Source organism: Salmo salar, chromosome ssa09 (genome assembly GCF_905237065.1).
Source record: "Salmo salar chromosome ssa09, Ssal_v3.1, whole genome shotgun sequence".
In the NCBI taxonomy this organism is placed as follows: Eukaryota; Metazoa; Chordata; class Actinopteri; order Salmoniformes; family Salmonidae; genus Salmo; species Salmo salar.
Genome location: NC_059450.1, coordinates 59620519 through 59641013, shown reverse-complemented (window position 1 = coordinate 59641013; position 20495 = coordinate 59620519). Strand labels below are relative to the sequence as shown.

General features: G+C 39.6%; 1 protein-coding gene across 1 annotated transcript; it reads right to left on the bottom strand.

Moving 5' to 3' along the window:
• Nucleotides 1-2475: 2475 nt before the first annotated feature.
• On the bottom strand, nucleotides 2476-18765 carry LOC106611563 (annexin A5). The gene is made up of 13 exons (XM_014211912.2): nucleotides 18647-18765; nucleotides 18324-18377; nucleotides 15766-15853; nucleotides 14571-14665; nucleotides 10958-11071; nucleotides 7601-7691; nucleotides 6180-6259; nucleotides 5814-5864; nucleotides 5297-5390; nucleotides 4958-5053; nucleotides 4673-4731; nucleotides 4405-4527; nucleotides 2476-3396 (listed from the first exon to the last, which is right to left on the bottom strand). The coding sequence occupies exons 2-13, from the start codon at nucleotides 18324-18326 to the stop codon at nucleotides 3337-3339; spliced, it is 954 nt and encodes a 317-aa protein (XP_014067387.1). The 5' UTR covers nucleotides 18327-18377; nucleotides 18647-18765; the 3' UTR covers nucleotides 2476-3336.
• Nucleotides 18766-20495: the final 1730 nt, after the last annotated feature.

The following is a 20495-nucleotide window of genomic DNA, read 5'->3' as shown; positions in this document are numbered from 1 at the left end:
CTGGACCCGTACAAATCAGCTGGGCTAGACAATCTGGACCCTCTCTTTCTAAAATGATCCACCGCCATTCTTGCAACCCCTATTACCAGTCTCATCAACCTCTCTTTCGTTTCATCCAAGATCCCTAAAGATTGGAAAGCTGCCGCGGTCATCCCCCTCTTCAAAGGGGGTGACACTCTAGACCCAAACTGTTACAGACCCATATCCATCCTGCCCTGCCTTTCTAAAGTCTTTGAACGCCATGTTAATAAACAGATCACTAACCATTTCGAATCCCACCGTACCTTCTCCGCTGTGCAATCCGGTTTCCGAGCTGGTCACGGGTGCACCTCAGCCACGCTCAAGGTAGTAAACGATATCATAACCGCCATCGATAAAAGACAGTATTGTGCAGCCATCTTCATTGACCTGGCCAAGGCTTTTGACCCTGTAAATCACCGTATTCTTATTGGCAGACTCAATAGCCTTGGTTTCTCAAATGACTGCCTCGCCTGATTCATCAACTACTTCGCAGACAGAGTTCAGTGTGTAAAATCAGAGGGCCTGTTGTCTGGACCTCTGGCAGTCTCTATGGGGGTAGCACAGGGTTCAATTCTCGGGCCGACTCTTTTCTCTGTATATATCAACGATGTCGCTCTTGCTGCGGGTGATTCCCTGATCCACCTCTATGCAGACGACACCATTGTGTATACATCTGGCCCTTCTTTGGACACTGTGTTAACTAACCTCCAAACGAGCTTCAATGCCATACAACACTCCTTCCGTGGCCTCCAACTGCTCTTAAACGCTAGCAGAACCAAATGCACGCTTTTGAACCGTTCACTGCCTGCACCCGCCCGCCCGACTAGCATCACTACTCTGGATGGTTCTGACCTAGAATACGTGGACAACTACAAATACCTAGGTGTCAGGCTAGACTGTAAATTCTCCTTCCAGACTCATATCAAACATCACCAATCCAAAATCAAATCTAGAATCGGGTTTCTATTTCGCAAACAAAGCCTCCTTCACTCATGCCGCCAAACTTACCCTAGTAAAACTGACTATCCTACCAATCCTCGACTTCGGCGATGTCATCTACAAAATAGCTTCCAATACTCTACTCAGCAAATTGGATGCAATCTATCACATTGCCATCCGTTTTGTAACCAAAGCGCCTTAAACCACCCACCACTGCGACTTGTATGCTTTAGTCGGCTGGCCCTAGCTACATATTCGTCGCCAGACCCACTGGCTCCAGGTCATCTATAAGTCAATGCTAGGTAAATCTCCGCCCTATCTCAGCTCACTGGTCACGATAACAACACCCACCCATAACACGCGCTCCAGCAGGTATATCTCACTGGTCATCCCCAAAGCCAACACCTCCTTTGGCCGCCTTTCCTTCCAGTTCTATGCTGCCAGTGACTGGAACGAATTGCAAAAATCACTGAAGCTGGAGACTTACATTTCCCTCACTAACTTTAAACATCAGCTATCTGAGCAGCTAACCGATCGCTGCAGCTGTACATAGTCCATCTGTAAATAGCCCACCCAATCTACCTACCTCATCCCCATATTGTTTTTATTTACTTTGCTGCTCTTTTGCACACCAGTATTTCTACTTGCACATCATCATCTGCTCATCATCATCTGCTCATCTATCACTCCAGTGTTAATCTGCTAAATTGTAATTACTTGCTACTATGGCCTATTTATTGCCATACCTCCTCATGCCATTTGCACACACTGTATAGACTTTCGTTTTTTTCTATTGTGTTATTGACTGTACGCTTGTTTATTCCATGTCAAATCTGGTTTATTTGCCCTCAAGTTCTTTTTAGACTCTTATTGGCATATTTTGTTGCTTGCTAGCTATGTTGACAGTTTTGACAAGAACATGAGGTAGCAAACTAGCTTGTTAATTGTTTACAAACAAATGAGTGAATGTGCTAGAAAGCTAACAGCTTCCTAGCTAGCTAGTTTAGTCATTTTTGGCTCGCCACAGTAGTTGTTATGAAAGTTGGATCATCTTGTCCTTTGAGGCTATAAAAGTGTTCTTACACTATGATTTTGAACATTCAAAGCAACTGGGAAACGTCCATGGCAGGCATTGTTGTCGCCTTAGCTTGCTACATAACTTCTGAGTGATAGGAATCAGAGCACCACCACCAATCAGCCTACACCACAGTGCACACACCGGTCATTATTATGACAACTAGGGTAGCCATTTCAGCAAATTAACTTCTGTCTGAACACACATAAATCAGATTTGGTCACTGGTAACTTGCTGTTTGGACAGTCAGTATTCCAAAACGGATTTGAGAAAGAAAACTGATTTAAACATTAAGGCCTGCAGTGTGAACAAGGCTTTAGAGGCGATTGATATCTTGTATATCTGCCCAAGTGTTCATGCATAGATAATTGCATATCATTACTTATTGACACTCCTGTTGCAATTCACCACTTCATATGTAATTCATGAGTGAAACATCATAGTAGACATGATCCTTTTAATAATTGAACAGCAGCGTTGTACAGATGTAGGATCTTAATTTGAGTCAGTTTGCTACAGCAAGAAAATAATCCTGCAGCAACGGAAAAGTTAATTAATATGTGGATAATAATTAATGTAGTGGTTGATACATTTTTCGATAGGACAAATCAAGTCTGACGTTTTAAAATGGAAATTACAAAGTTTAGAAACCTTTTGAAACCTCGAATACACTACAAGTTTGTATTTCCTGCTGTGCAGGAAAATTCTTGGCAACAAAATAGTGATCAAATTAAGATCCTACATCTGTATATCTAACTCCCATAGACACATAATATAGAGTAAGATAGCATGTTGATTTAAGTAACAATAAAGAAGAGAACTTCAAAGTAATTTCATATAGCAATATTATTCTCATTATTCCCTGAAATTGTTTGACAAAACAAAGCATAGTTTGGTTCACATGACCATTAGGCTGTGTTTACACAGGCATCACAATTCTGATCTTTTGCCCAATTATTCACAAAACATCTGATCTGATGGGGCAAAATACCAATTATTGCAAAAAGATCAGAATTGGGCTGACTGTGTAAACGCAGCCTTAGTGTCAAAGAATGGGCTGATTATTTGAACAATATCAGAAAAACAGGGCACACACTGTTGAGTTCAATATGTGTTGAATGTGGGCAATCAAGACACATAGCCAATACAATTAAGTGATATCTCAAGCCAATCGTCGAACAGAAGCCAATAAAGTCAAGTGTTAATTAATTGTAATTGGCAGAGAGTATCAAGTGCAGCCCATTGCCGCTCCATAACGCATCATCATACAGCGCTATCATTGCACATAATCAAAAAGCGCCTCAGTCATTTCCTCCACAAAGGTAGAGCAGGGCCTTTCCGTAGTCCCCAGCGGTGTCGTCCTGGGAATGAGTAAACAAATAAACACAAACTGGCATTTAAGATACATTCAGTACTATCAGACGGACGAGCAGCCTATGGGTTTTACATAGACCCGAATACTCAGTTAGTACAACTGATGTACAACACATTCGACAGATAGCTTTGTCATGCAACAGAGAGTTAGTCTACAAAACCATTGTGCAGTGTCTTCACATCGGTTGGATGTTGTGTCAAATGGGTTGTACCATCAGTTGTACAAATGAGGGGACTGGCATTATGCACTTTGTCAACCTGACGCAAGTCAGAGCAGGAAGGCTGCTCATCATTACCAAGGCAGAGAGCATGTCATGTTGAGTCATGGGTTGAGAGTACTGCAATACTGACAGAGTTGACAGTGTCATAAATGGATGATGTAGGGTGTAGATTGCGAGGTTGGAAATAAGGACACATGATAGGAGGTTGCATGTATGTACTGGTCCTATCCATTTGGAATTACACCAGTCTAGTACGCCCTCTGTGTTATCTGACATCTCCCATGTTAATGGGGCTGAAACCAGATATGGTATTCTTCCTATCCAGATACGGATGAGCTAAAGACCTAGGAGGATACTCAAGAGGGAAACAGTTTGTCACAATAGCCAACTCGCTACATTATTTTGGGATCATGTGGCTGGGGCAGGTGGAATAATGGACCTGTTACTCAGTTGACTTCACAGTGTATTGGTGTGTGACAAAAATGTATCTAATGAATCTAGTGGCACTGGAGATGTGGTCGCTGGGTATAGAAGTAGATTATTAGGGTTAGTCATCTGGGATAAAGGTGAGACTAGTGCATTGTACCTGGTTAGAGGAGAGACTAGTCCACTGTACCTGAATGTTTAGCTCATTGTACCTGAATAGTTATAAGGGAGACTAGCCTTTTGTACCAGAATGGTTAGAGGAGAGACTAGCCCATTGTACCTGAATAAATAAAAGGGAGACTAGCCTATTGTACCAGAATGGATAGAGGAGAGATTTGCCCCCTGTACCTGAATGGTGTTGTAGAGCGAGGCCCCATACATCTTCTTAAAGCAGGCTCTGATGTCCAGCATGTCTGTCTCACTCCTGGACACCATGATTCTCATCAGAGTCTGGTCATCAGTGCCAGCACGCTAACAATAAACAATAGACATCACAATTACAATTACAAATGCCTAAACCTAAACTACTGAATAACTTTTGGAGATATGCGATGGCACTTCAAACTTTCTCGCAAATCGTCCAAGGAATGATTGATAACAAACACAAAGAGCATACCCTCATAGACCCATTGAGAGACTCCGCAAAATAGGCTGGGACACTCTTAGCACACTTCACTATGGAAAAGAAAGATGGCATTCCCAAATGATTAATTAATGTTTCAATATAATGCATGCATGCAATATGTACAGTATGTAAGTGACTGTTTTTACGGTTTGATTTATCAAAATGCAATAGAGAAATCCCAGTCTTTAAGTGTGTTATATTTCAGTTTTGTATATTTATCTTTTTTTTCTTTTTTTAGCTTACTGTGTCTTGCTTATCATCATTGTAAAGACTTACCAACAGCCAGCATTAAGTTCTCCAGGTTTCCAGTAGTCTCGCCCTCAATGCTGTCCTCAATATCATTGCCAGACAGATTCTTGTAGGCGTCAAACACTTAAAATGAAAAAATACAAAAAATACAAATGAGAATGTGATGTTATTTGATGTTACAATAAAAGTGCAGAATGCTATTCTGTTTTTATGATTGAACAAAATGGCCGTAATCACAAATTTACACCGTGGAAATAAAACATCTAGAATCCCAGAGCTGATTAAAGAGCAAGCACTAAAAGTTAAAGCATGGACTTGGGAGGCATTTTAACACACACACACACACACACACACACACAGACACACCTAGGCGAAGGTGTTCATGGCTCCTGTTGCCCAGGATGTTGATGAATTTCTCCACGTCTGTGCCAACCTTCCCCTCGCCAGCAGCAAACAGTTCCTGAAACATATACCGGTCACTGGATTTCACCGAATATTATAAGGCCATGCAATGGAGTGGATGACAAAAGGCAAAATGAACCTTCAGGGGACCTATATTATACATGCATGTGCAATTAGTAAATGTACTGTAGCCTACAAGTATGGAAACTCAAAACCCACAAAAACAATAATAGCTTTAAGGACAGAATTTTCCTTTCCAGTTAGCAAATGTCCTAAATAAATGTTTCATGTCGATCATTTATCAGAGCGCACTGTGATACTGTCTTGAAGCTTGCTTTGTCCTTTAGGCCTATGGTAATAGTTCGAAGGCATATCCTAAGCATGTTAACATTTGAGCGCTGAAGACAAAATGTCATCATGTCTTGCGCTATAGCATATCACTTAGCGAGCATCCACCCACCCACACATAGGGTTACGTTACCTTTGCGTCTTTTTCAATCCTGTCTTCATCCACCCCTTCGTCTCTGCTCCCCTACAACGACGAAAAAACAGAGGAGCAAAGGGGAAGAAAGAACAAAGGCAGAAGGTCAGTGCGTCATGGGAGAAAAGCGATGTCTACCCTTTCGTCACCTAATTCTGCTGAGTGTCTCCCAACCTGGCAACCTGATGGGTTAGGTTACCAGACAATGATATACAGTATGCGTCACTCCCTCCTCCTTCCTCACTCTATGCCCACCTCAACTTAACCACTCATGACTTTATAATGACATCACCAAAGCACTCTCATTATTAGAAGGAAATATCTCTCTCATCCCTTTGTGTCATCCCTCCTTCTCCCTTCGTTCACCTGCAGAAGGATCACTAGAAGCTTTTGGAAGTGGCCCGAGGTGTCACCGGTGATATCTTTCTCCAGCTTGCCACCGCACTCTGAGAAAGATGAGAAGAGAGAGAAGGGAAGGGCAGAAGATTGCTTACACTTGTCTCTGACAATAGCCGCCAATGGCAGAAATCGACTCAGATTAGTCGTGCTCTGTTTAGCCGAAGGTCTCCGCCAGGGGGGTTTGATTAGAAGGGTAACAGATGGATCAGGCTTCTCCAGTGTTCAACTCAGCTGGCCAGTGTGGCTATTTTCCTTGGCCTATTGTGCCAGTAGCTTGGTTCCAGAACTGTTTGTGCTGTGACAATGGTGTGATAATGACCTTAGGAGTTGGCAAGGCAGCACCCTTACAAAAAAAATAACATGAACAAAATCACATGAGAAAAAGGCAAACCAGCAGTGGGATGCAGGGTGCAATGTTGCTGGAATGAACGGGCCAAAACTTGCAACTGGAAAAAAAGACAGTGAAAGCAAATGCCAGGGTAACATAACCCAAGACAGAGAAAATTGAAGGAAAGAGGGAGGAGGAATTTTATTGAATTGCATTATCATAAATTATGTTTTACTGAAAACAATTATTTTGCATCCATTTACAATTCATTTAAAGAGTTTCATTCCAAAACAGTATATATCCATTTTCAGAAATGTTGGTAAATTAGCTAGTACTGTTTAAAACTTCTTCAGGATTGGTGGGTCCCCTGCGTGACGGTTGAGCTAACGTAGGCTAATGCGATTAGCATGAGGTTGTAAGTAACAAGAACATTTCCCAGGACATAGACATATCTGATATTGGCAGAAAGCTTAAATTCTTGTTAATCGAACTGCTCTGCCCAATTTACAGTAGCTATTACAGTGAAAGAATACCATGCTATTGTTTGAGGAGAGTGCACAGTTTTGAACATGAAAAGTTATTAATAAACAAATTCTAGAATAAGAATGAGTGGAAGAGACAGACATTCAGATTCAAAGCAAGGTTCCACAATATGTGGACGACCGGTGGCCATATTGCATTCTGGGAGACAATCTGTCTCTGCTTTAGCTTTAGCCAATTTGTCAAATTTTTTGGGAAAGCACTGATCCAGCATTTGAAAGAAGAAACATTATGGTTTCAAGGTTATGCAGATGGTTGTAAAATGTGGAATGTGTCACTTTATTTGTTGGACCGTGAAAATATCATGTGGATTGTGTTCAGCCCAACTTCTCTCCACTGTTAACTAAACATGTTACGGATGTTTTTATGGATGATACTGCGACACTCATAAAGGTGTTATGAATGCCTATTTATACCATCAGCTTAAGTGCTACCTGTTTTCCTTGGGGAGCCTCTCACCTTTCTCACAGATGAAGAATGAATATGTTATGAATGTGTCATGATATAATCAACCGCTCACCTTTCTTGTAGACTTTGACGATGTCTTTAATCTGGGCGCAGGTCCTGGACGCTAGGATCTCAATTAGCACGTCGTCATCAGTCCCCGCTCCCTGGGGAAGAACAGTCAGAGACCGTTAGAAAAGGCCACTCAATACTCAATAACTGGCTGACCATTATGTAACAACCAGCTAGCAAGCGCTTTTATTGAATTCAGTACATGTGGACATGGTTAAAAAAAAGTGCATGGTTAAAAAAGAAATGCCCAGATCTTCCATGGCCTGCATACTCAGATACTCATGTTTGGGATGCTCTGGACCGACGTGTATGACAGTGTGTTCCATTTCCTGCCAATATCCAGCAACTTCACACGTTGAAGAGGAGTGTGACAACATTCCACAGGCCAAAATCAACAGCCTGATCAACTCTTTGCGAAGGAGATGTGTCTCAATGCATGAGGCAAATGGTGGTCACATCAGATACTGACTGGTTTTCTGATCCACGTGCCGACCTGTTTTTTAAGGTATATGTGATCAAAATATGCACATCTTTATTCTCAGTCGTGTGAAATCTATAGATTAGGGCCTAATGAATTCATTTCAATTGACTGATTCCATATATGAACTGCAACTCAGTAAAATCTTTGAAATTGTTGCATGTTGCGTTCATATTTTTGTTCAGTGGTGTGTGTGTGTGTGTGTGTGTGTTTTTTTTAAGCAATCAGTATTTTCTGACCCAGCGCCAGTGGGGAAATTTTGTGATTTCCATATCACCTACACAGTCTCCATGCAAGACTCAAACCCACATCTCTGATTGGCCATGCTCCAATCAACTGAGCCATCATAGCCACCACTAATATGAGAAACAGTGAGTTGGCCAGGAACGTGTAAGGCAAGCAACAGGAGGGTAATATCATTATAGAATATGTGAGCCAGAATGAACAAAGAAGGATAGTGACCTTACAAAACCAGCCCTTATGGTGCTGCGAGAGGACCGCAAACATACATTAATCATTCATTTCTGTGTTTTTCCCCTTACCTCATATGGGTAATTATATGTGTGCAACGTATGGATATAAATATCTAGACCTGATATGTGTAAAGCAGATGTCACACAAGCCAATGTAGACAGTATGTACAGCACAAGTTAGTGTTGTGTTTAAATGTCTCCCTTTAGCGTGTATTGTACTTCATGATTTACCGAGGTGCATCGCGGGAGAACATTCACTGTGCGCCATCACTACCGTGGTAAGTGTGGGTGTCTTGAGTCACTTATAATTCAGACAGTAAACTTAACCCCTGACCCTGCCAAAGCTTAGAAGTTCCACAGTATTAATTGACAAACTGCTATGTCTTGGACAAAGCCAACAAGGCTACATGGAAGGTAAGAAAACATGACCACACATATTGTGGGACACCTTCACTGCTGTAGCCTGTAATGGACTGGCTTTCTGCAAGGAAATAAGAAAATACTTCAGGAGAGCTAGAAGGTTTAAGACCATTAACTGCTGGCACATGTTAACATTCACTTGAAATAATCATAGCCACATGACCAATATCCTGCACATACCTGATGGTAAAAATACCATCCAATTTGTCATTATACATAAAGAGAAGTATGTCGGTTCTACACATAATTACACCACTGTACTTTACCTTGAACTGAACTTTACCTTCATTATATATATATATTATATATATACAGTTGAAGTCAGAAGTTTACATACACCTTAGCCAAATACATTTAAACTCAGTTTTTCACAATTCCTGACATTTAATCCTCATAAAAATATCCTGTCTTAGCTCAGTTAGGATCACCGCTTTATTATAAGAATGTGAAATGTCAGAATAATAGTAGAGAGAATGATTTATTTCAGCTTTAATTTCCTTCATCACATTCCCAGTGGGTCAGAAGTTTACATACACTCAATTAGTATTTGATAGCATTGACTTTAAATTGTTTAATTTGGGTCAAACGTTTCGGGTAGCCTTCCACAAGCTTCCCACAATAAGTTGGGTGAATTTTGTCCCGTTCCTCCTGACAGAGCTGGTATAACTGAGTCAGGTTTGTAGGCCTCCTTGCTCGCACAAGCTTTTTCAGTTCTGCCCACAAATGTTCTATAGGATTGAGGTCAGGGCTTTGTGATGGCCACTCCAATACCTTGATTTTTTTGTCCTTAAGCCATTTTGGAAGACCCATTTGCGACCAAGCTTCAACTTCCTGACTGATGTCTTGAGATGTTGCTTCAATATATCCACGTAATTTTCCATCCTCGTGATGCCATCTATTTTGAGAAGTGCACCAGTCCCTCCTGCAGCAAAGCACCCCCACAACATGATGCTGCCACCCTTGTGTTTCACGGTTGGGATGGTGTTCTTCGGCTTGCAAGCCTCCCCCTTTTTCCTCCAAACATAACGATGGTCATTATGGCCAAACAGTTCTATTTGTGTTTCATCAGACCAGAGGACATTTCTCCAAAAAGTACAATCTTTGTCCCCATGTGCAGTTGCAAACCGTAGTCTGGCTTTTTTATGGCGGTTTTGGAGCAGTGGCATCTTCCTTGCTGAGCGGCTTTTCAGGTTATGTCGATATAGGACTCGTTTTACCGTGGATATAGATACGTTGTATCTGTTTCCTCCAGCATCTTCACAAGGTCCCTTGCTGTTGTTCTGGGATTGATTTGCACTTTTCGCACCAAAGTACGTTCATCTCTAGGAGACAGAACGCGTCTCCTTCCTGAGCGGTATGATGGCTGCGTGGTCCCATGGTGTTTATACTTGCGTACTATTGTTTGTACAGATGAACATGGTACCTTCAGGTCTTTGGAAATTGCTCCCAAGGATGAACCAGACTTGTGGAGGTCTACCATTTTTTTCTGAGGTCTTGGCTGATTTCTTTTGATTTTCCCATGATGTCAAGCAAAGAGGCACTGAGTTTGAAGGTAGGCCTTGAAATACATCCACAGGTACACCTCCAATTGGCTCATATTATGTCAATTAGCCTATCAGAAGCTTCTAAAGCCATGACATAATTTCCTGGAATTTTCCAAGCTGTTTAAAGGCACAGTCAACTTAGTGTATGTAAACTTCTGACCCACTGGAATTGTGATACAGTGAATTATAAGTGAAATAATCTGTCTGTAAACAATTGTTGGAAAAATGACTTGTGTCATGGACAAAGTAGATGTCCTAACCGACTTGCCAAAACTATAGTTTGTTAACAAGAAATTTGTGGAGTGGTTGAAAACGAGTTTTAATGACTCCAACCTAAGTGTAAGTACACTTCCGACTTCAACTGTATATTGCATGTCTGACTGCACAATATATTACTTATTCTTGGAGCCATAACCAAACATAGACTATACATTGCTGTACTTTACCTTGAGTGCCTTGTGGAGTTGAGAGGCATCATAGGAAATGGGAGGCGTCATCAAAGCCACAACAAGCGTCTCGAACAAGCCTCCAAGCTCCGACTTTAAAGCACTCACAAGATCCTGTAGAAAAATAAAGACAATATTAAGATAACTTAGACAATAGAAGGGTTTTCCGTTAGACTTCTCTTTTTAATAAGAAATATCTGAAGAAATAGGGCCACAATTGCTTACTCAATCGGTACATTTGAATTATTCACAAGATCCTGAGGAAAAAAATGTACTTTGAACAATGGAAAAGTGTTTGTTTTGGACCTTTACCTTTTTTTATATATATATCTAGGATTTACAGAGCCGAAATCATTATCTCGATCAATACATTTAAATGTTGAACTATTTTGATGATTCATATTCTGATAACTTTGACAATGAAGGAAGCGTTTGCTTTGGATTTTTTTTAAGTAATAGGAAAATATTTGAATAAAAGAGCAGAAGTCCTTAACTCAATCAATACATTTGAATGATTAACGGATGTTTTGAGAACTTGTGCACACAGAATTGTACGCTAACGTTTGGCTTACGAGAGAGAGTTCAATTTATTAGTGTTGACTCTAAAATACATCAGTTGAGTCACCCCTAAGACGTGTACTGGAGAGAGAGAGTTATCAGGGACCCTGTTAACTAAATATATTATTGGCTTTCCTCTTATGATAAGGCATCAGCCACCCCAGCACATTACTCACAGAAGTGTATGTCGGGAATTTATTATTTTTATTAGTCGTTTATCATAGATTTTGCCTTTTTTTTTGTAATGATCTGAACAGGCAGGAGAGAGGGAGAGAGAGAGAGAGAGAGAGAGAGAGAGAGAGAGAGAAAGAGAGAGAGAAATGAATAAAGAACAACATGAAAGGGAGATTGAAAAGGAAAAAGAAGAGGGGGAGGAGGGAGGTGTAGGGAGAGATTGTGAGTGGTGGGTGGGTGGGTGGCAGGTAAAGAAACGTATGGCATGCGTGGGTGTATAATATTTCAGAACCCTCATGAGGGCCAACTGTATATTGTAGGCATTGGACAGATGCTATTCATCACGGATAAGTCAAAAACTCCTGGGCCCCTGGGCTGCTAGCTACGTGACATCTGCGCAATTGCTATACAGTCACACCAATCTGCTCGCACTAATAAACCCCAAATCTGAGAGTAACAGTAAAGCATTTTGGCAGTATGTGGATGGAATACTCTACTCCTTTTTAGTAACATTAGAACATATAGTGTACTGTAACTGCCCTCACAAAAAAAATGTGAAAAAAAGAATGTGAAAAAAAACACATTAAAATAAATGTGGTTTTCAGACACGTGTCAACACAAAACATGTGAAAAAATGTCACATACAATAAAAAACAAATGTTGCAAAGCTGGTTGAGAAAATGCCAGAGTGTGCAAAGCTGTCATCAAGGCAAAGGGTGGCTACTTTGAAGAATCTCAAATATAAAATATATTTTGATTTGTTTAACACCTTTTTGGTTACTACATGATTTCATATGTATTATTTGATAGTTGTGATGTCTTCACTATTATTCTACAATGTAGAAAATAGTTAAAATTAAGAAAAGTGTCCAAACTTTTGTGTCCAAATGTCACATCCTGACCATAGTAAGAGGTTATTTTCTATGGTAGAGTATGTTTTCTATGTCTATGTTTAAGTTCTAGTTTTTCTATTTCTATGTTGGGGTTGTTTGGGTTGATCTCCAATTGAAGGCAGCTGGTCCTCGTTACCTCTGATTGGAGATCATATTTAAGTAGGGGTTTTTCTTTCTGGATTTTTGTGGGTTATTATATTTTGAGTAGTGTTTGTTTCTCTCTGCGTCACGGTTTGTTGTTTTGTCAAGTCAGTTATTTATGTGTTGCAAAGTTTCACGGATTTAATAAAATGTGGAACTACAACCACGCTGCACTTTGGTCAGCCGTGACACCAAACTTTTGACTGGTATGTGAATACATTTTTTATTGATACATTTGCACATAAAAAAAAATCCCCAAACCAATTTTTGCTTTGTCATTATGGTGTATTGTGTGTAGATTGATGAGGGAAAAACATTTTTTTATCAATTTTAGAATAAGGCTGTAATCTAACAAAATGTGGAAAAAGTCAAGGGTCTGAATACTATCCGAAGGCACTGAATGTGGTTCTCAGGACACGTTTGAAGTTTCACATGTGTTTTTTCATGTTTATGTCTTACCATTTACAGCTACATCTGGTCTTCCATTCAGTGACCGACCAGGACCGGCCCTGCTAAGCTTCAGAGGCAAACCAGCAGTGGGATACAGGGTGCTATGTTGCTGGAAAAACTTGTGCCAAAACTTGCAACTGGAAAAAGGCAGCGAAAGCAAAGGCCATGGTAACCAAAGATAGAGAAAATTGCAGGAAAGAGGGAGGTGCTTTATTTAATCATGTTATCATGTATATTTTTTACTTTAAATATTTTTTTACGTCAATTTACAATTCATTTTCTCCTTGCATTTCAAAATGATTTCCTTGCAAATATTTTGTTTCGCTATCAATATTTGTGGGTTTATGTTTTGCTTTCAATACTGTTATTTTTGTTTAAAATACAACGGAAATGATATTAATGGCAAAAAGTAACTCACTCACTAGAGGATTGGACCATATAATAACACTATTAGTATATTACACTATTAATCCCCACCACAGTTTCAGTAAAAAGCTGAGGGATGAGGCTGGAGAAATGCAATTACTCTCAAATCCATAGACCACGTAATGGGTGTAAGGACTGGCCATCCATGACATCAAAATGATAGTTTTAGCCATGTTTTTAGGCTGTGTTTACAAACATTGGAGTAAAACAAGCTTATATTTTGGGTTCGGATGCAGTACGACAGTTGAACTAAGCTTATGAGGCATTTATACGTTATATTCTTCATAAATGGGTTCATATAATTAATTTAGAAGTCCAAAAATTGATGTAGCAACTAAGGACTGCCCCTTTAACCAGGCAGTGACCTTCATACAGCAGAACTATGTCGCCATTTGAACGTGATCCATTAACCCCCCCCAAAAAAATATCCTGTCCACTGTTCCATGAATGTCCTGCAAAATAATTTCCTTGTCCCTCATTGGGCTTTTTAGATGTGGTCGCCCTAATTCCACCGGTGGAAACATTGTTACTGCAACATGCTAAAACCATCTTCACATGTGAGGAGAATAACATCATTTCAACCCCACATGGGAATCTGCAAATCCACAAGTGAAAGTCAGATTTTGCTTTTACATGTGAAATAGCAAATGTGTTTTCACAAGTGAACGTATTAAACATGTGAAACTACAAATTTTGCAGTGGTGTTAACATGTTAACTGTAAATGTAAAACGTGAAAATATGGTGTTAAATTTAAGCTCAACATGTGAAAACAACTATTTCACATGTACAAATTTGACATGTGTTTTTGTTGTAAGGGTATACATGAGCACATCTAATTGTTTTCCATTAGGTAACCCCCGGGTAGACCAGCTTGTTTTGGCTGAATGATGTGGTTGGTGACAACGTCGCAACAGCGTTGGTGACATCAATCAGACGATACGTGTCGCCTGTCATCTGCTTCCTGTCTCACCTTTCCGTGGGCCTTCTTGTACGCCGCCTTGATTTCCTGCCGTTGATTGTTGCTGCGCGATGTCAGGAGCATGAGAATGGTGTCCTCATCGGTGCCTGTCAAACATGATGGCAAACATACAGTAATTGATCATAAATCAGTGACATGAGAACATGTCTTGATAATTAATTGCAGATCTCATTAAAACAAGGCCACCCTTAACAGTATGGATTAACTCTTGTAAGTTACCACATTGTCCATTATATTGGTGTAGCGCACCATCAGAAAATTAAGTTTGTGTTTTCAACGATAAAGGGATGATTCACCCAGAAATGTACGTTTGTCAGTTATTTCCATGCCCCAAAAGTGGTCTAATGTCGAGCTGAGTCCATATTCCATAAATAGATTGTGGTTTAAATGGCAGCAACCATTTATGGCAGCGATGTGTCTTTTGGGCTTAAGGCCATCAAATGCACCATAACACTGGAACAATTGGTTTATGTACTGCTGTGATGAATTCCAGGTCATTAGAGGGAAACGAAGTTCAAAGGTCAAATAGGCAAAACGAATCCAAATATATATATTTTTTCTTCTCCGTATCATGTTGGAGCTGAACACTGCCTTTGAAGCTCTAGAATATAGATTAGCAACCCTCGCTTATGATGGATAGAGTAAGAAGTTCCATAAAAACGTGGCATTATCCCGGGGAATTGTAGGGGAATAAAGTCTTGCATGAGATATTTAAGTACAGGTAGTTATAGTACTAGCTTGCACACCAAGCTAGTGCAGTTTTTCTAAGCAAAAAAAAAACAGTAATTAAGAAGTAAATACTGCTTGTTACTAGTTTATTACAGTGTAATTACATATTTTGCAGTTTCTCTGGTAGAGTTTATATCTGGTCATATGTGGCTCAGTTAGTAAGAGTGGGAAGCTAGAAACGGCAGGTTTAAGAGTTCAATTGCCACTGAGGCCATATACTAAAATGTATGCCCTCACTATACGGGGCGGCAGCGTAGCCTAGTGGTTAGAGCATTGGACTAGTAACCGAAAGGTTGCAAGATCAAATTCACTAACCTGACAAGGTACAAAAGGCTGTTGTTGAAAATAAGAATTTGTTCTTAACTGACTTGCCTGGTTAAATAAATACTGTAAGTCACTTTAAAAAGTGTCTGCTAAATTGCATTTATTATTATAACATTAAGTGCATCTAACTCACCTATGCCTTTCATGGCCTTGTGCAGGAGCTCAGCATCCTGCTTGGCATTGAAGTTGACAAAGTCTTTCACACTGCCTCTGTAGGAATCCTGTGGGAAAGAAATAACAACTGATGAACATAGGGAACCAATATGTGTTGTTATGGGACAGACATGGAGAAAAAATGCTTTGCACAATCAAACTAGTTTGGTTGCAGAAGCAAACACTTAACATCAGAAGGGGGATACTAGTGGAATATTGTGCAGCTGTGTGTCTCCATGCTATCCTCCTGAACTGAAACTTGTTCACAAGGTTGTTCTCAATAGACACTTTGCAATACTTTATTTTGTCCCTTCCAGATGGTTAGGCTACTGTAATCTGTAGTCTGTGTTAATCTACACCTATGTTAACCATCATTGCTAATTCAGAAGTAAACACATACTGTACAAGCTCACGTTGACAGGCCTATGTCATGTAGAGTCATAATTCTCTCAATTGTACTTGGTTTCCATCTCTGAGGCAAATATAATTGGAGGAGAAAAGCAATATAACATCTCTCAGCCTCTGCCTCAGTCGGATGCCAGCGAAGGTTTAGATTTGAGAAAATTAGCTTCCCCTCCCGCCAGCAAAACTCCCTTCCCACAATCTGCTTTGTTGTGCATCTCTTCGTCTACTGAACAAGATCATACTGGTATGTGCTGATAAAAAAAAAAAAAAATTGAATCGACTGAATGTCCGATTCTGCTACATATTGAGATTGCTGCTGGTTGGCTATGTTTAGCTAATGGTTGACATGTTAGCCATTATCCGTTGGTGAAGCATTATCAAATCAAATGTTATAGGTCACATACACGTGTTTAGCAGATGTTATTGCGGGTGTAGCGAAATGCTTGTGCTTCTAGCTCCGACAGTGCAGTAATATCTAACAAGTAATCTACCAATTCCACAACAAATCAAATTGTATTTGTCACATGCACCGAATGTGACCAGTAAAATGCTTACTTACTGTACAAGCCCTTAACCAACAATTCAGTTCAGAAAAATAACAACAAAATAAGAAATAAAAGTAACAAATAATTAAAGGGCAGCAGTAAAACAGCAATAGCGAGGCTCTATACAGGGTGTGCGGGGGCACCAACTACCTAATTATGGGTCAAATTAAAGGCTATCAGCACAAGGTACTCAATTCTTTCATCATTAAAGATATTGATATTAGAGAGCAACTGGAATTACATGACCAGCGGGTGAATAGATATAGTGGGTGAGGGGTGAAGACTACATCAGTGGCGGTTGGTGACTTAATATTTGAGGAGGATGATGGATTCATATTATTTTGAAGGAAAAAACAAACAAATGGAATGACGATCGCATTTACATTCAAGTTCACATGGTTCATAATAACCTGAAAAGGGTTTGAGAAATAATGGATTCAATTAGATTAGTAGAGTTACCAGGAGGCAGCAACCTGACTGAATACCACACCTAAGTTTAAAAAATATAGTCTAATAGTGAATGAACATTAAAGGTTAGTGTCTTAGGTTTTCATTAACAATTAAAGATGTCTTCTGTTTCCCTGCAGGCATTGAAGTAATAATGCAAAGACAGACAGGCAATCTGCACAAACAGTAATCAGCCAATGCAAATAGGTCTACGGGACAATCCACTGTTAGATTGATGGCATTTGGCTGTATTTACTCAATGGTTGAAACCCGTTGCGAGTCACAGCAACCAAAAGAGACTCTGTCTGTCTGTCTGTCTGTCTGTCTGTCTGTCTGTCTGTCTGTCTGTCTGTCTGTCTGTCTGTCTGTCTGTCTGTCTGTCTGTCTGTCTGTCTGTCTGTCTGTCTGTCTGTCTGTCTGTCTGTCTGTCTGTCTGTCTGTCTGTCTGTCTGTTTGTCTGTCTGTCTGTTTCCAACGCAGAGTGATTAGAGTCCTCTTAGATGTATGTGTAGGGATTACAAGTGCAGACGGAGGATGGACATTGCTACGCTGAGCTAGAGACCCATCAGTGAAGATTGCCTACCTGACTACCTCAGGGATATTCAAGTCAGGTCTCCCCCAGTGAAACCCTATTCTAGGTGGGTGGGCTTAGACCCACGCTATCCCTGTTACTATCCTTACGGTAATACAACACTGCAAATGAACCACCATTATGAGGAAGTGGTGCATGGAAGTCAACCTCTGACTGTCTTTTTAATCATCTAATCAAGTTGTTAGAAATATTCATAACAAGCTGAAGAAGCGACTGGAATTGCAAATAAATAAAGAAATGAACCAGATTAAATTTGTTTCAAGAAATTAGTGCTTGATGTCACAGCAGGGGAGCTGTTTGCTGTCATATTGCACTTTTAATGAGTACATCTCCACAGTGAGTGAATAACTTGAAGTTTGAAATGAATACGTGGAAATGAGATGTTCTTAATTGGTAATAATACACTTGTTATGTTATTAGCGTATTCTCCAGTTCACTATGTAGTTTGGATAATGATCCCATGTCAGCCAGAACTGGTGCGGTCCATTTCACTGCTGTATTTGCAATGTTTTGAACTAACACAGCAGTAAACAAACAAAAAACACTTACCATCAGATATAACTTGTTGATGAGACAATGTAGAATTGATCAAATCTGAAAAAGCTATTTTGCAAGCATCACATAAGTTGGTATATCATCATTTACAATGGCACTGAGAGTCACGCTTCTAAGAGCATCAATTTACAACAACAAATGGTCTTCGGATTTTGTAGAAAAACATGGAAATTCATAAGTAGAAATAATTAAGTGTAGGATATCAAATACACTAATATTTTTGTCTATATTAAATGCACTAATGATTTTCTGAAAAGTCACAAAAACACTGCAGTATAAACCATATGAATAATAACAAGAACTAAAAGGTATCTTACCAAAGGTGTCTTGTTCTTTACCTCTGAGAATGGAAACGTTGAAGTAAAGATACAGTAGGCTATGAAAATGTAATGGGTATTGACACTCCTCAACTCCACGCTTCTTAATGCTCACTAAGCGCTCGACAACAACAGTGTGGGGAAGACCTAACTGAACTACTCCACTGTCCAAATAAAATATCCTATTTCAGCAGCTGTCAATCAAACAGGGGATCATGACCTAATGCATTCTGATGTTTTTACAGTGTGGTATATGGATGATACATTTGCCATACTAACACATGAACAAGAGAGACTGTTGTAACAATGGACAGTGAGGGATCCAATGAAGAAATATTACATTTCAGCTTAGAATAAATAGGGTATAATCGGGGCTTTCAGACATCAGACACTTTATTTCACCCACATCCCAACTATCCTATTCCAGCCTTATGTTCCATTTACTGGAATCACATATCAGGTGGATTGAGGCTCTATACTCCCGCGTTTTGGATTTGAGATCAAATGTTTTATGAGATGACAGTACAGAATGTCACTTTTTATTTTAGAGTATTTTCATACATATCTATTTTACTGTTTAGAAATGAAAGCACTTTATGTATTTAGTCCCCCCATTTGACAGTGTCATAAGTATTTGGACAAATTCACTTAAAGTGCATTCAATTTAGTCAAAAGTTGAGTATTTAGTCCCATATTCCTAGCACGAAATGACTACATCAAGCTTGCGACTACACACTTGTTGGATGCATTTGCAGGTTGTTTTGGTTGTGTTTTGGATTATGTTGTTCCAATTAGTAATGTATGGTAAATAATGTATTTTGTCATTTAGGAATCACTTTAATTTTAAATAAGAATAGAATGTGTTTCTAAACACTTCTACATTAATATGGATGCTACCATGATTATGGATAATCATTAATGAATTGTGAGTAATCATTAGGCGAGAAAGTTACAGAGTCATAAACATCATATCCCCCCAAAAATGCTAACCTCCCCTGTTATTGGTGTCGGCGAGAGGTTAACATGTTCTGGGGGCATGATCTTTGTGCATCTGTAACTTTCTCAATCATCATTATTCACGATTATACGTAATCATGGTAGCATCCACATTAATGTAGAAGTGTTCAGAAACATAATATATTATTTTTTACAATCAAAGTGACTCGAAAATGACAAGTGAATTGTGGCCAAATTCTTATGATAATTTCAAACGGGGGACAAAATACAAAAGGGCACTCATTTCTAAACGGTAAAACAGATACCGGTATGTATGAAAATACCCTCAAATAAACGGTGACATTCTGTAATGTCGCCTCATTTAAAACATTCTTTATCTCAAATACAAAATGCTGGAGTTCAGAGCCAAATCAAACATTTTAGCTTCACTGTCTAAATACATTCAGGGGAGTGTACCTAAAACAACTTATCAAACACTTCCCTGCCTTGATAGGTTAAGTTTAGATAGCATGTATAAGCAAACCAGACCTGGGTCAGATACATCTGAAATACTTTGAAATTCTTGAGATGCAATTGAAGTTGTTTTCCCAGCACACAATAGAATAGTAATAAAACGCAATAATACAAATGTAATACATACACCCAAAAGTGTAAACTCTAAGCTAAATCAAGAGCGGTCACCTCAAATATTTTCTAGGATTTGATAGTGACAAACCGCTGAGTCACTCGGCAGCCCACATAACATTGACTTGTTCAACATTCCTCCATCTCTCAAACAATGTATTCAGCCCAGATCTGAAGCGAACATGGCTCATACATATTATTTGTTTGAGAGATCGAGGAATGCTGAACGAGTCAATGTTATGTGGGCTCCCGAGTGACTCAGCGGTCT